Below are 13,995 nucleotides of genomic sequence, written 5' to 3' on the forward strand. Positions count from 1 at the left end.
TCCAGCCGAGACAGCGACGACGCGCCGCCCAGCCAAGGCCTCGATCTTCTTCGGCAGCAGCTGGCTCTGCGTGTCGCCGTGGCCCAAGCGGCCGTAGCCTCCATAGCCCCAGCTCCAGACGGCGCCGCTGCTGGTGAGGGCGAGGCTGTGGTACTGCGTTGCTGACACGCTCACGGCGCGCTCTCCTCCCAGCGGGGAGGGGAGGCGGGTCGGCGTGTTAAGCCGCGTCACGCCCTCGCCGTGGCCGAGGAGGCTGGGACGTGATCCGGCGGGCAGCCGCACGACGAGAGCCGCCCCTCGCCGTCGATGAAGAGGCTGTGCTGACGGCCTGCCGCCGCCCTCGCCGGCGGGTTGGACTCGCACAGCAACGCCGAATAGCACAGCCACCGCACGGCGCAGCTCTCGCCCTCTGGCAGCGCCGGCAGCTCGAAGCCGCGCTCTTGCGCCCACAAGCGGATGCCCTCCAGCGCAAGCGAGGCGTGGAAGAGGCGCGAGACGGCCGCGACGCGAGCGATGTCGGCGGGGTCGCAGCGAGAGAGGGCGCGCACGAGGAGCTCCGTGGGGAGGTCGAGGAGACGGGCGGGCGGCGGCGTGCTTGGCGAGGGGGCGGCGGTGGCGGCGGAGGCGAGGCGGCTCGAGCGGCGGCGCGGCGGGGGTGGACATCGCGAGGAAAAGAAAAATGCCGGATTATAAGTGCTCCAGGACGAGCTCCAGCGAAAGCTCGGCCTTTGGCTCTCCGCGGCGCTTCCCACCCTTCGGGTCGCGCTCGAGCGGGGCATGCCAGTCGATTTCTTCGGCGACTACCTTTACAACAAGGCCCACCACCGGCGGCCCCACGACGGCGTCCTCGCCGCCTGGGCGGACGCGATGCGCGCCCCGGCCAACGCGCCGGTCGTGCACGGCGACAAGGAGAAACCAGAGCTCACCCGGCAGTACAACGAGGGGTACAAGACTGACCTCGCAGAACCCCATGCGGGACCAGGAGGGTGCGATGACGTGAATGAAATCAAGCTCTGGACGCCCCTCCTCAAAGACCTCCTCGCCGGGCGTTGGCAACGCCTCGAGTGGCGGCACGCCCGCCTCCGTTGGCCACTCCTACGCCTTTGGTAACACCGAAGAGAAGGCCCGCCGCCTAAACATGGGCTGCAAGGCGCGCGGGCAGCCCGGCCAACCCTTCTCCCACAAGACCGGCCACGGCTACGTCAAGGCGCATCGCGGTTTCTACCACGACGCGATCTTTGTCAAGCGCAACAACTTCAACCTGCTGCTCCACGAGACGTTCGGCGGCGGCTTCTCGCCCACCGCCGTTCTCAAACTGCGCCGCCTCGCGCGCAAAGTCGCGCGCGGCAGCGTCGACCGCACGGCCTACTCGCCCAAGTACTCGCTCTCTTTTATGTCCCACCATGCAGAGCGCATCTCTCTCTCTGTTGTGCGAGGCGTGAACCGCGCCATTCGCTCTCACCTGGCAACCCTGTCTGCACGTCTCGCGCGCGCGTGAACAGGGCTCCAGGCCCCAAATGACGTGTGAGTGTTAGATTTGTTTTTTTGTGATTTGTTTGTGTTTTGATTTGTTTGGTATTGCTAAAAATTTCTCTCAAAATTCTTCCTTTCCGGCGTCCCGGCTTTCGCTTTATCGACCCTTTTTCTTCTCTCCTTCCATTTTATGATATATGAAAGAAAGAATCAGTAACCAGCCTCCGGCGGGGCCCCCCGCTACCATCCAAACCCGAGTACAAAGCGCGCCTCCTGCGCGCCTCTCCGACGCTGCGCAGATGGTCTACGAATCATAGAGGCTCAAGTGACAAGTCCACACACACACACGCCGCACGCCGGGGACACCGCGGTCACCCGCGGGTGCCATCTCGCATCTGCCATACACAAAGCATTACTCTCACGACACACGGGGATCGGGTGGAGCGGCGGCGGCGGCGGCAGTGGCACGCGCGGGCGGACGGACTCGGACGGGGCGGAGCAGCGACCGCCTGGGCGGCCGCTGCTCTGTCTGCCTGAGCGCGCCGTCTGTGCGCAGCTCGAGCGCGGTCAGGTGCACAGGGAAGCGTGGCGGCGCGGGGAAACGCGGCGGCGGTGGCGGCGGCGGCGGCGGCAGCGGCTCGCGCGGGCGGACGGATTCGGACGGGGCGGAGCAGCGACCGCCTGGGCGGCCGCTGCTCTGTCTGCCTGAGCGCGCCGTCTGTGCGCAGCTCGAGCGCGGTCAGGTGCACAGGGAAGCGTGGCGGCGCGGGGAAACGCGGCGGCGGTGGCGAGCAGGCGAGCGGCCCGCGCGCGATGAGGCGGACAGGTGATCGGCAGGCGGGTGATGGGCCGCAGAGTGACCGCGCCCAGCGATCGGAGGCGAGCCGATCGTCGCTCGGCCGCTGCTGACCTCGAAGGCGTGCGGAGCGCGACTGTCGGTGTCGGGGGGCGGCCGTCATGTGGCGAGGAGGGAGGACGACAAGTGCGCGTCGTACGGGTCGCTCTTCATCGGCCAGTCGAGCGGCACTCAAGTCGAGACCGAGCATGGGCGACGAAAAGCCCCCGGTGGGGCCGGTGGAGGTACTCGTAGGACGAGATTCGTTTCGCGCTTTCAAAAGCGGCTTCGCGCGCAGCGCAACTTTGGGTTTGCCACGAAAAGCTTATCCGGCTGGAAAGGGGGCTACTGGGGCGGCCAATTCACACCTCGCGGGACTACTTATGTTTTCGTAAACGTAGTCGTGGCCCCCCGCTACGTCGCACGAGTGCAACTGGGTAGCGGGGGGCTAAGAAAGAAAACAGACAGCAGGGAGGGATGGGAGGACGGCGGCACGCCGCCACCACACAGGGATTTTAAGGAGAGGGGTGTGATGCGCTAGCCGTCGCCCACCCTAGGGAGTCTGCCTCTTCCTATCTCTTCCATTTTAAGAAAGAAAGAAAGAAAACAGACAACCCAAGGGAGGGATGGGAGGACGGCGCGCCGCCACCACACAGGGATTTTAAGGAGAGGTGTGTGGTGCGCTAGCCGTCGCCCACCCTAGGGAGTCTGCCTCTTCCTATCTCTCTTCGCAGTCTCTCGCCGATTCTCGCTGCAATCTTCATGCCACCTCGCGGTCGTCCCACTCTCGTCGTTCTCTCCCTTGTCATTTCCTCCTCTGTCGCGTCGTTCTCTTCTGCCTCGTCCTGTGACGCCGCCGCCTGCCGGTCCCTTGTTCTCGCGGCTTCTTTCGCCTTTCGGCGCAACTCCGTCCTCCTCGCGGCGTATCCTGGCCCCTCGAGTCTATCGAGCTCCCCTCGCGCAAGGACCACATTTCTGACTCCCACTCCGATCATTTGCCTCCAAGTCATGTTGTTGCTCAGGTCCACTCTCTCTTCGAACACTCGTGCCTCTACGGATGATGCCGGCGCTGGGGTCCCCTTCGGATGCATCGTGACATCTGACAACTGGATTTCCACTGGTTCGTCCTCCTCGGAGTCATCTTCCCCGTCCTCCTTCCGCTCGGCTCTCCGCTCGGTACGTTCGGCGTGGCTCACCCTCCATGCCGTGAACAGGCGCTTTATCCACCCTATATTCTTCTCTCGTTCCTCTGCCCGTGCCCTGGTCTTGTCGTTGTTTCGCACCCATGTCTGTATGGCAGTCGAGGCTGCCTTCCCCACTACCTGTAGTTCACTCGTCACCTCTCCCGCGAGCTCCCTTCTCTTTCTTTCGGGTATGGAGTCCGTGAGTGCGGGTAGCGTGCAGGCAATCACGGGCGCTATTTTGTCGTACTCCTCTTCGGCGAGCGCTCCAAATCTAGACCCTTTCGCCTTTAAGGAGGCTGCCCTCGCTCGTCTCAGGAATGTGGCGGTGTCTTTTGGGTCCGGCGCCTCCCGTTCAACTCTTGCTGTCGCCCTCGCTGTGTGTTTGTCGAGCTTCCGCATGAAGTGACGCGCCTCTTCCTTATTTCCAGCGCAGCTGCCGCTCAGTATGTGCGCCAACGACGCCTGTGGTGGCTCACTGTCTTCTTGTTTCCAGTCGTCCCAGTCTTTCAGTTCCCCGCGTCTCCTCCTTGCCTCGCGCGCCTCTTTTGTGGCCTCATCCCTAGCCGCTTTGCACGCTCTGCATCCCCAGAACGCACTTCTCGTGGCGGGGCCCCTCATTCCCCGTTTCTTTTCCCCCTCTAGATTACGCATCTCTTCCATTTTATGGCAATCGAGGACGCCGAGCAAATTCTTCCTTTCCGGCCCCGCGCATGCAGGGCTTCCCGTTGCGGACTCCAGCTCCAGCGAGGCGGGATCAGCAGGGCTTGCCCCTTTCGCGCCAGGCCAGTGGCTCGCTCCTGTTCCCAGGTGGGTCCGGAAACTGCTGGAACACAGGATCAGTTGAACGAAAAATCATTCACCGTTAGCGCCTCCCCTGCACGTGTAGGATCAACCCCGGGAGCGCACGCATCGCCCACGAGCTGCTTCAAATCGCCCGCCCCCTTCTCCACGGCGGCCGCCTCGGGCGCCGCCTCGCGCTCTGCCTTTGAGCGCTCAGCCGCTCGCACGCCCGGTGAATTCTCACCGCAATACGTGCCGAGCGGTGCCTTTGCGGGCGGTGCCTCCGAGACAGTGCGCGGCCAGCTCGACGCGCCTCCTCTCCAATCGCTCCACGACCTCGCTCCGGGAAGCGGCGACGTGTCTGCTGCCACCTCGCAACCGGCCCCTTCCCTCGCTCCGTCTTCCCTCGCTCCGTCTCAGCCGGCGTCGAGCGAGGGGGGGCACTGGGTGACCATCTTTGGCTACCACTCGGTCGCGATGGTCCCCCAGGTGCTTGCCCTGCTCCGTCCCTCTGGCGGGCAGGTTGTCCAGCAGGCCACGCTCTCTAGTGACACCCGCGAACTACTTGCAAGACAGCACGCTGTGTGTGCCCTTCAGCCCCCTCAACCCCCCCCCCCCGCCCCCTGCGCGCGCGCACAACAGGTACCCGGCTCGGGGGCGTGGCTGCACCTGCGACTGGCGACGTGGCAACAGCAGCAAGAGGTCCTCGCCCGCCACGGCGCCGTCCTCCACGGCTGTATGATTGGCGTCATCGCTGGCGTCGTCCCTTCGGGGTCGATGGGTGCCTCGGCCGCCGCGGCGGGCCCTTTCCAGCCCGCGGCAGCGGCGGCGATGCCGATCTCGCTCTCGCGGCCCCGCCCGCCCGGCGGCATGCACGGCGCGCTCGATGAGCCACCGGGGCTGTTGCTGCGCATGTCCGAGTACTTCCTCGGCTGGTAGAGTTTGGATTGCCTCCGACTCCACCGACCAAGGCTACCTCGCGAGGGCATGCCACTATGGACGCTACCGACACTCTCCGCACGCGGAGCCCTGCCAGTACCTCACACCTCCGCCACGCTCCGAGAACTTGCCAATCAAAACGGTCAAACTCTCTGCATATATGCGAGACGAGATGTGGGGGATAGTTTGGACGCCGCGGGGGCCACTTCCGCTGTCCGGACTCACACTTGAGATATGAAGCAGTCGACACTATCAAAATACGTCAAAAATGGGGCCCGGATAAGGTTGAGCTCGCATACTCCGTAGAGATACGTGCGGTCAACTGGCGTGGGCCATGCGGTCAAAAAATACAGTAAACACAGCTCTCTCCACAGAGAGCGCGCCGCCCCCCCCCCCCCGTCTCCCGCTCCTCGCCGTCTCTAGAGCGCGCGTCATTGCGCCTCGGACGCCTCTGCCGCCTTGGCTTTGCGCCGTTCCTTGACGTCCCAGTTGAAGACGCGCGCCATGTTCACCTCGGTGGTCGTGATCTGGTCCCGCAGCAGCGCCTGGTCCTCGTGCAGCTCCTGCGGGCGCGTGAGCGATGGCACATCAGAAGCCAGGGAGAGGAGGCCGCCGCGCTCCACCCCTCCGCCCCTGCCCCCTCCCCTGTCTCCCTCCCCGCCCTCCTGCAGCGTCTTCTTGGCCTCTGCCAGGTTCCGCTCGAGCAGCTCGATCGCCTGCGCCGCGCACGCCGGCGGTGTGAAGAGACCCACAGGCACACGTGGTTGGCACTGGCGCACCAACGCGTGAGGCACGGGTGGTGGTGGTGGTGTGTGTGTGTGTGGGGGGGGGGGGGGGGTGGATGCCTGTGTAGAGTTGTGACCGTGTGAGTGCCTGTGTGCCCACGTCGTGAACTGTGCCCACGTCGTCCTAGTGATCTCGTGAACTGTGCCCCGTCGTCCTAGTGATCGCGCCCACGCCGCCGCGACAAGAGAGGGAAGGGGGGGGGGGGGAGGGAGGGGTCGCTAGACAGGGCGGCGGCGGTGAGGAGGCGCGTCGCCTCCTCTCGCCCATACTCGAGCATCACGTTGGCCCCCAGCCAGAGGCAGACCTGTCGCCCAGAGTTGCAGGTCAGTCGCCTTTCTTACTTGGTTGCGAGGCAAGGTGCTCCACAGGGCGAACCGTGTTCTCCCTGTGTACCGGGACGATGGCCTTGGCGTAGACACACTGCGCAAGCTCGTAGTGCACTGTGAGGGACTCACCTTGCTCGGCCTGAGACGGCACACGCGCCGGAAAGCTCGTCAAAACGTACGCCGTCAGGTGTTTCCTGGCGGGTTGAGTCCGGGCTCACAACGGGGAGACATGTACGCCTCGGCTGCGACAGCAGAGTCTTCCGTTCTCTCCCTCTATCGAGCCGCGGAGCCACGACGGCCTGGCTAGGCGGGCGGCGCACACCCGCTGCTGCATCTGGAGCAGAGCGTTGTACGTCGACTCAATGTCGGGCACCTTCGCCTGCAGCCGCTTCTTGCGCTGGGACATCCGCTGCTCGATCGCCTTGCAGGCGGAGTAGAAGGCCTGCAGCTTCTCCAGCGCCGCCTCGGCCGAGCCCTCCTTTACCTGCGCGAGTCAAAGGGATTGGCGGCGTGCGGTTTCGCGGTGCGCAGAGTGGGCCGTGGCTCCGCGGCACCATGTACTTATCGATGTCATCGATGAAGGTGGCCACCGGGATTTGCTCGGTGCTCGCGCTCATGTCGGCCACTCTTGTGTCGCGTGCGTGCACCAACTATCTAGATAGCGGGGCGAGCGGGTGCTCGAGGGCGTTGGCCAGAGCGGAAGAACAAGAATTCTTCCGACGCACCCGCGCACTGCCACTGGCACTAACACAGGTACACCAGAGAAGAAGAAATAACTTTCCGTCAAGGAGAGAGCGTTGCAGCGCGGCGCAACAAGAAGAAAAGCCACGGGGGCGCACCGTCAAGACATGCGCTTTTGGTTAGGCTGAACACAACAACAACCAGGCCCCAAATTACGTGACAACACTCTCTAATTACGTGTGAGTGTTAGAGTTGTTTGGTATTGCTAAAAATCTCTCTCTCTGAACAAGCTTTTCCTCTCGCACCCCGTCTCTTTTCCTTTCCTTTTTTCTCTACAGCACCCTCTCTTTTAGCCCCCCGCTACCCAGTCGCAGTCGTGCGACGTAGCGGGGGGCCACGACTACGTTTACGAAAACATAAGTTGTTGCGCGAGGTGTGAATTGTTCCGCCCCCAGAAGCCCCATTTCGCCTCGAGTCGCAGCAAATCTTTTGACGATGCACGCGCCCCAAAAGCGGCGGCAAAGGGCGGGTGACCGCAGTGCGTTCGCCGTTGCCTCTGAGGAATGGCCGAGGCCGGCGCGAAGGCTGCAGTCGCTGCGCTCAAGGACGCGACCCTGATCAAGTCCAAGAAGGCCGACTGGCGGCTCGTCGCCGCGGCGCAGGCCATGCTCCGCGGCGATCACCCAGATGAGTTCGCCGCGGCTGCGGCGATGGGCAAGCCGATAAAGCAGCGGAGGGAGGTCTCAAACTGGTTGGACAAGCTCCGCGAGCTGGAGCGGATGCGCGCGTCGCTGCGCAGCCAGCCCGGGGGCAGCGGATCGGCGGCGGGCAGCAGCTTTCTCGCGCAGGTGGGCAGCAGCCTCCTCGCACAGCCTTGCTGGATTGACGAGCATGCACCGGGCGTGCAGCAGCTGCGCGTGTCGGCGCCGGTCATCTCGCCCGGCAAGCAGCACGCGACGCGCTCGCTCAGCGCGGTTGTGACGACGCCGCTCGGCTCGAAGCGTCCGGCCAGCGCGACGGTCGAATACACGCTGCCACCCGACGGCGAGCCGGCGAGCGCCTCAAAGCGGCGCGGCGACCGGCACCGCAAGCGCGAGGAGCGCGCCATCAGGTCAATGGACTTCAGCGAAGCAGCGCAGACCCACGCCTGGGTACGGCTGCCAGTCGATGCGCCACCGTATGGGCTTTCTGCGGAGCTGCTGCTCAGTTCGGCTTGGATTACGCGGCATCTGACCCTGATCGAGCCGGGGAGCTTGGTGGTGGGCGAGCTGCAGCTCGTTGACGAGTTGACTGCTTTTCGCGAGATCCACGTGACGGTCGACGACGCCCACTTCCGCCCCTTGTGCGGATTTCCCGGATATTTATATCCGAACGTAGGCGATTTAGATGACTACCTCAAGAATCCGGTAGCCCCAGACGGGGAGAAGTGGCCGTCGTCGATGTTGGAGAGTAATTGCTGTGGTGCGCCAGTGCAGCTGATGACGATCACCTCCGACGTGAATGGGGTAGGGCGATCAACAGATGCTACAATGGTTGCTTGGCTGCGTCACGACTTCGAAAGTGATGGCTGGGACCACGTCGCCTGGGACTTGGTAGGACGCCACCAAGTCAGTGGCGCGGTGGCGATGGGACGTGTGCCTGAGACGTCGTATGAGTACCTTGCAAAGTTCTATGATGATTTCTATGGAGACAGAGCCACGTTGCGGCAAGACCAAGCCATCATATCATCTCTGACTGCGTCGAAGACCTGTGCTCAATGCAAGGGTGATGTGCCGGATGTTGCGGTGCGCTGGCGATGCGATGCGTGCGACTTTGATTGTTGCTTGGCGTGCGGCACCTCGCAGCAGGAGGACGGCCTTAGTACGGCGGTGGGGTATGATCTGCCTCCCGCGGCGGGAGAGTCCCAAGCCGAGAGCAATCGTCGCAGGGAGCGTCACCGCAAACGCGAGGAGGCAGCTATTCGCGATCTTCACAGGTGGTGCGTGGGAGGTCGCGTGTGCGCGTGACCGTGCTCCGTGGTGTATTTATTTCGAGTTTTGGGACTTTTTGTGTAAATGTAGCGGGGGGCCCCGCCGGAGGCTGGTTACTGATTTCTTTGTTCTTTTTTGTTTGTGTCACAAAATCGACAAACAAGACAACTCTCTCTCTCGTGTGAGTGTTAGAGTTGTTTGGTATTGCTAAAAATCTTCGGCGCGGGCTCTCTGGGCTAGAGGGCTACGGGACCGGCCCCAGCTTCGGCTGAGGGCTAACAAGCTGCCGAGCCCAAATCACTGTGACAGTCGTGATTTCTTGTTGGTTTCCTAAAATCTCTCTCTCTCAAATCTCAACTCTAACAATCCTACGTAATCAAATCTCTCTCTCTCTCTCAATTTTGCGTCAGATTCCTTGCCCCAGACCAGCTCTCAGACTCAAGGAAACTCGCGAGTTTCCAGAATGGAGCACCAAACACCCTCTGTTTTCCCTGGAAATTTCCGGAAACGCAAAGTGCTGGGGACCCCCTGTTTTCCTTTTTGTTTGCCGGAAAAGCTTGTGCAGGCCAAGCTTTTGGCCGGTGCCCGGTGGCCTCGGCCTCTTCGGAAAGGGTACCTCCGGCTGAGCCCTGGTCTGACAGCCTGACAGCAAACCCCGGACAGCGCCTGACAGTGCCCGACAGCCTGACAGCGTTGACAGCACTTTCTCTGACAGCCTGACAGCACGTATCTGACAGCCTGACAGCAGAGCCTGACATCAGAGGCGTCCCGTCGCTGTCAGGCCCTAACCTGACAGCCTGACAGCTGCCCGACAGCCCGACAGCACACAGCGGCCTGACAGCAGCGCTGACAGCCCGACAGCCCGACCAGCCCGACAGCAGCACAGACCGTACACAGGCCGTGCAGCCTCTTTCTTGTGCCCCATGAGGGTATAACAAAACTATTACATGCAAAGACATGTGTGTGTGGTTCATGTAGTCATGGGTTGGTCATGGGTCTCTCTCTCAACCCTCCCGCCCCACCTCTGCGGACCCTGGATGATGATGACGGTGACCACGCCCTTGCCTGCCTGTCACACACACACATAAGACGTGCATTCTCATCTCTCCCTCTTCTCTTTCTCTCCGCAGTTGCGGTGCTCTTCACCATGGAGGACAGCTCCAAGGTCTTTGCCATTGGCAACATCGAGCAGGTGGCCGTCGCCGACGGCACGGTAGACGCGCGCCGCGCCACTGGCAGCTCGAGCGCAGAGTACCTGCGCCAGCTCTCGATGAGTCAGCGCAGCAACGGGGTCTTCATCAACGACCCCAAGGGCCTCTTTATCCTCCGGTGGTACCGTGAGGTGAAGGGTGACGGGACCCCCCCAGACGGCCCGCGCTACCAGAACAGAGCGTGCAAGTACTACAAGCTGACGAGCGACAACGATGGGGAGGCCTTCCGCTGGACCAGCAACTACCAGATCATCAGCAAGGTGTACCTGAAGAAGCACTCCACCCTGCCTCTCTGCTATTCTCTCAGTGCGGCAGACAAGAAGATGGTGACGTCCACCATGAAGAAGATGGTGGGACCGGAGGCAGAGTAGAGACTAGAGTATGTGCAGCAGAGTCCTGCTGGTCTCCTCTTGATAGTGTCATAAGTGTGGCTGGTGTGTGTCAGAGCCTGACAGCACCCCGACAGCACCACCTGACAGCACCTGACAGCAACAGCCCAACGTCTGACAGCAGCAGCAGCCTGACAGCTCTGACAGCTCCGACAGCGTCTGACAGCAACACCCGACAGCTCCGACAGCACCTGACAGCTACAGATCCCCTCTGATGTCAGACACGCACCCGACAGCACCTGACAGCACTGACAGCACCCGACAGCTGGTCTGACAGAGGCACCTGACAGCGCCTGACAGCTGCCCGACAGCCTGACAGATCACCTGACAGCACCTGACAGCACCTGACAGCCTGACAGCCAGGGCTCAGACCTCCGGTGAGATGAGTGGCTGCCAGTTCGAGACTGGGGCCGATCCAACCTGAGTTATTCGGAGGAGGAATCTAGCCAGCACGCCAGCAACAGGCCAGCAAACACAAAACAATCTCTCTCTCTCGCCAGCACGGGCGGGTACAAAGAGGGGGTCCCCGGAGAATCCCCAGCCTGCGGAAACGTAGTGTCGCTCAAGAGGTGCGATACTGCGGGGGAGTGTAAGGTGCCTACCTATGGGCTTCCAGTATCGGACGTTCGGACCTATACGGACTCGGGACCGGTGCTTTGACGCAGCACAGTGTGCTTCGAGGAAGCATGAACTCAGAACGGCCCCCCGAGAGCGCCTCTTCGACGCCCACGGGTCCCGGGGGGTCGGATGGGTTGCGAGAGGGCCCCGGCTATTTTTTGTTTGAATCCCGGAGGCCGTTCGAACATGAATTGACGTTCCACGTGCCCGTCCCCAGCACGGACAACATGCTAGCCCAGCAGGCCGGAGCAGGCCGCTCCCACCGCCGCCCGCGGCGGAGGCAAGGCGGCAAAGGGTGGCAAGGGCGGCGGCAAGGGCGGTGGAAGGGTGGTGGCCGTGGCGCACCAGACCCGCTTTGCGCCGCCGCCCTCAACGCCCGATATACTCGGTTAGAGCCGGCGGAGCGACGGCGGCAGAGGTGCGGCCGCCGGCGACCTCACACGGCGTCGAGCACCGTAGAGACGGCCCCGAGAGCCGCCACCAGGTGTGCCACGACCGCGGCCGCGAGGCTCGTGGCGATGGATGCGCCAGACCCGCTTTGCGCCGCCGCCCTCAACGCCCGGTACTCGGTCAGAGCCGGCGGAGCGACGGCAGCGGAGACACGGAGTTGCGGCCGCCGGCGACCTCACACGGCGTCGAGCGCCGTAGAGACGGCCTCGAGAGCCGCCACCAGGTGTGCCACGACCGCGGCCGCGAGGCTCGTGGCGATGGATGCGCCAGACCCGCTTTGCGCCGCCGCCCTCAACGCCCGATACTCGGTCAGAGCCGGCGGAGCGACGGCGGCAGAGTTGCGGCCGCCGGCGACCTTCCCCTCGACCACGCCGCCGACCCGTCGACAAGCACGCGCGGACTGTCATCGAGAAGAAGGAGAAGGATGGCGGCGCATCCGGAGCCCGCGGGCGCGGCGTGGGCGGGCGCGGGCGCGGGCGGGCGCGCGGGAACCCCGCCAGCGGAGGCGACACAATGCCTCTGGCGGCTCTGCAGGCGGCGCGCGGCGCGCCCCTCGCCGGTCTCCCGCACGCTCCTGAGGGCCGAGAGGGCCGAGAGGCGGGGTTGGTGACCCGGGGGCATGGGCGGTGCGGCCCGCGCCGCGCGCGGGCGCGTGGCAGCCCGTGAGTGCCGAGATCGGGTCTGTGCTTCGACAAAGCATGGGCCCCCGGGGGCCCATCTACAGCAGCGGCGAAGTGAGCGTGTTTGTGGTGTTGGTGTGGCGTCTGAGCTTGGATCTGTGACTAAAGCCGCTTACCACTGATGGATCCCCACCCGAATAACACACAGTGAGCGCCCCAGCGCTTCACTACGCCCTCCGCGCGAAATCGCTAGTGGTGCTTTGTGGAAGCACATTGTGCTTTGTGGCAGCACAGGTGCGGTGCCCGAGACCGTATAGTATGCATGTAGGGACTTGCGCTTTTGGGCGGTGGCAGCCTCTCTTCGGACAGAAATTCACGGAGGTCGTCGCTTGGTTAGGTTAGGTGGGAAGGCGAAAACAGTCTCGCTCGGACTGGACACCAACGGTATCCTTTAGGACGCTGGAAGAAAAAAGAAACAAACGCGAACCCGCCCGCCCATTCGACCGTTCTATATGCTGTCGCTCTCCGTCTTCGTGGACGAGCTCAGCAGCATTTCTGCGGATGTCGCAGCCCCCGCCGTGGTGTTCCGAGTCGATGACTACCCGAGCCTCGCCCTCCGCCCACGACCCTTTGGTTCCGCGCTGAAGAAGGGACGTACCGCCCTCCCATTTCGATCAGGCAAGGCCTGCCTCATCTCCGCCCACGCGCCTCGCCCACGCACCCTGCAGCTGCTCCTCGTCGACCTCATCGAGCCGCCTCGCGGTGACGGCAGCGGCGGCGGCAGAGGCCTGCTTCTGGGCCGAGCGAGCATAGCCCTCACGACGTGCGAAGCCAACGAGGGCTTCTCCAACGGCGAGCTCCCGCTGACCGACCTCGCCGGCTGCGCGGTCGCCACTCTCGTCCTCCGCGTCCGCCTCGCAGCGCAGGACCCGACGCTCACCCCCCTCCTCGACGGCCAAGCCGCGGCGGAAGCTCCGCTGCTGCGCCCAGAGGAGCCGCCGCGCCGCACAGAGACGGCGGCTGCCTCGTCGGACAGCATTTGGGGGGCAGGGTCGTCCAGCACCGCTCCGCCCGGCGATGCTGCCTCTGCCTCATGCGGATCGGCGCGGGTGGCGGTGCCCTCGGCGGCGACGTGTCCCACAGCACCTGCTGCCACCGATCGGCCTTCGGCGGCGATGGGCCCTCCCGGCGGCGCCACCGAGCCGGCCTTGCACCCGACACACGCCGGCGTGTGTGGGGAGGGGGTGGACGGGCCCGGATGGGCGCATGCTCTTCCTTCTCCTCCTCCTCCTGCTCCTGCTCCTCCTCCTCCTCCTGCTGCTGCTGCTGCTGCTGCTGCTGCTACTGCTACTACTGCTCCGGCCGGTGGGCCGTTGAAAGGGCCGCCGCCGCCGCCAGTCCGCGCGGCGCCAGCGCTCTTCTACCACAACGACCCCGCCGCCATCGCCGAGCTCGAGGCCGCGACGGCGGCGGCCAAAGCGGCCGCCATTGCCGCAGCCGCAGCCTCTTCTTGGGGCGGAAGCGGCGCCGCCGTTGCGCCGCCGCAAGGGGAGTCGATGGCGGCGGCGGCGGCGGTGCGCGTGGCGGCGGCAGCGGTGCACGAGGCAGCCTCTTCCGCCGCGGCGGACGCGGATACGGTTTGGCGTCGGTGGAGCGAGGCAGCTGAGTCTCAGGCCGTCGGCCATGACGCGGCGGTCACCTCGTCCCTCCCCCGTCCGCGCCTCGCCGCGCCA

General features: G+C 64.2%; 2 protein-coding genes across 2 annotated transcripts; one reads left to right on the top strand and one right to left on the bottom strand.

Annotated features, from left to right (window-relative positions):
• Nucleotides 1-4,514: 4,514 nt before the first annotated feature.
• EMIHUDRAFT_440454 (hypothetical protein) lies at nucleotides 4,515-5,469 on the top strand (the record flags this gene model as incomplete). Its single annotated transcript, XM_005789519.1, has 2 exons — nucleotides 4,515-4,806; nucleotides 4,915-5,469. Coding segments are annotated over 2 exons (540 nt in total), but the record flags the coding sequence as incomplete, so codon positions are not given.
• Nucleotides 5,470-5,534: 65 nt separating this feature from the next.
• On the bottom strand, nucleotides 5,535-6,940 carry EMIHUDRAFT_454960 (hypothetical protein; the record flags this gene model as incomplete). The annotated part of the gene is made up of 6 exons (XM_005789520.1): nucleotides 5,535-5,771; nucleotides 5,874-5,927; nucleotides 6,251-6,301; nucleotides 6,373-6,462; nucleotides 6,646-6,807; nucleotides 6,878-6,940. The coding sequence occupies 6 exons, from the start codon at nucleotides 6,938-6,940 to the stop codon at nucleotides 5,643-5,645; spliced, it is 549 nt and encodes a 182-aa protein (XP_005789577.1). The 3' UTR covers nucleotides 5,535-5,642.
• Between the last annotated feature and the right edge of the window lie 7,055 nt (nucleotides 6,941-13,995).

This window comes from Emiliania huxleyi (genome assembly GCF_000372725.1).
Source record: "Emiliania huxleyi CCMP1516 chromosome Unknown EMIHUscaffold_127, whole genome shotgun sequence".
In the NCBI taxonomy this organism is placed as follows: Eukaryota; Haptophyta; order Isochrysidales; family Noelaerhabdaceae; genus Emiliania; species Emiliania huxleyi.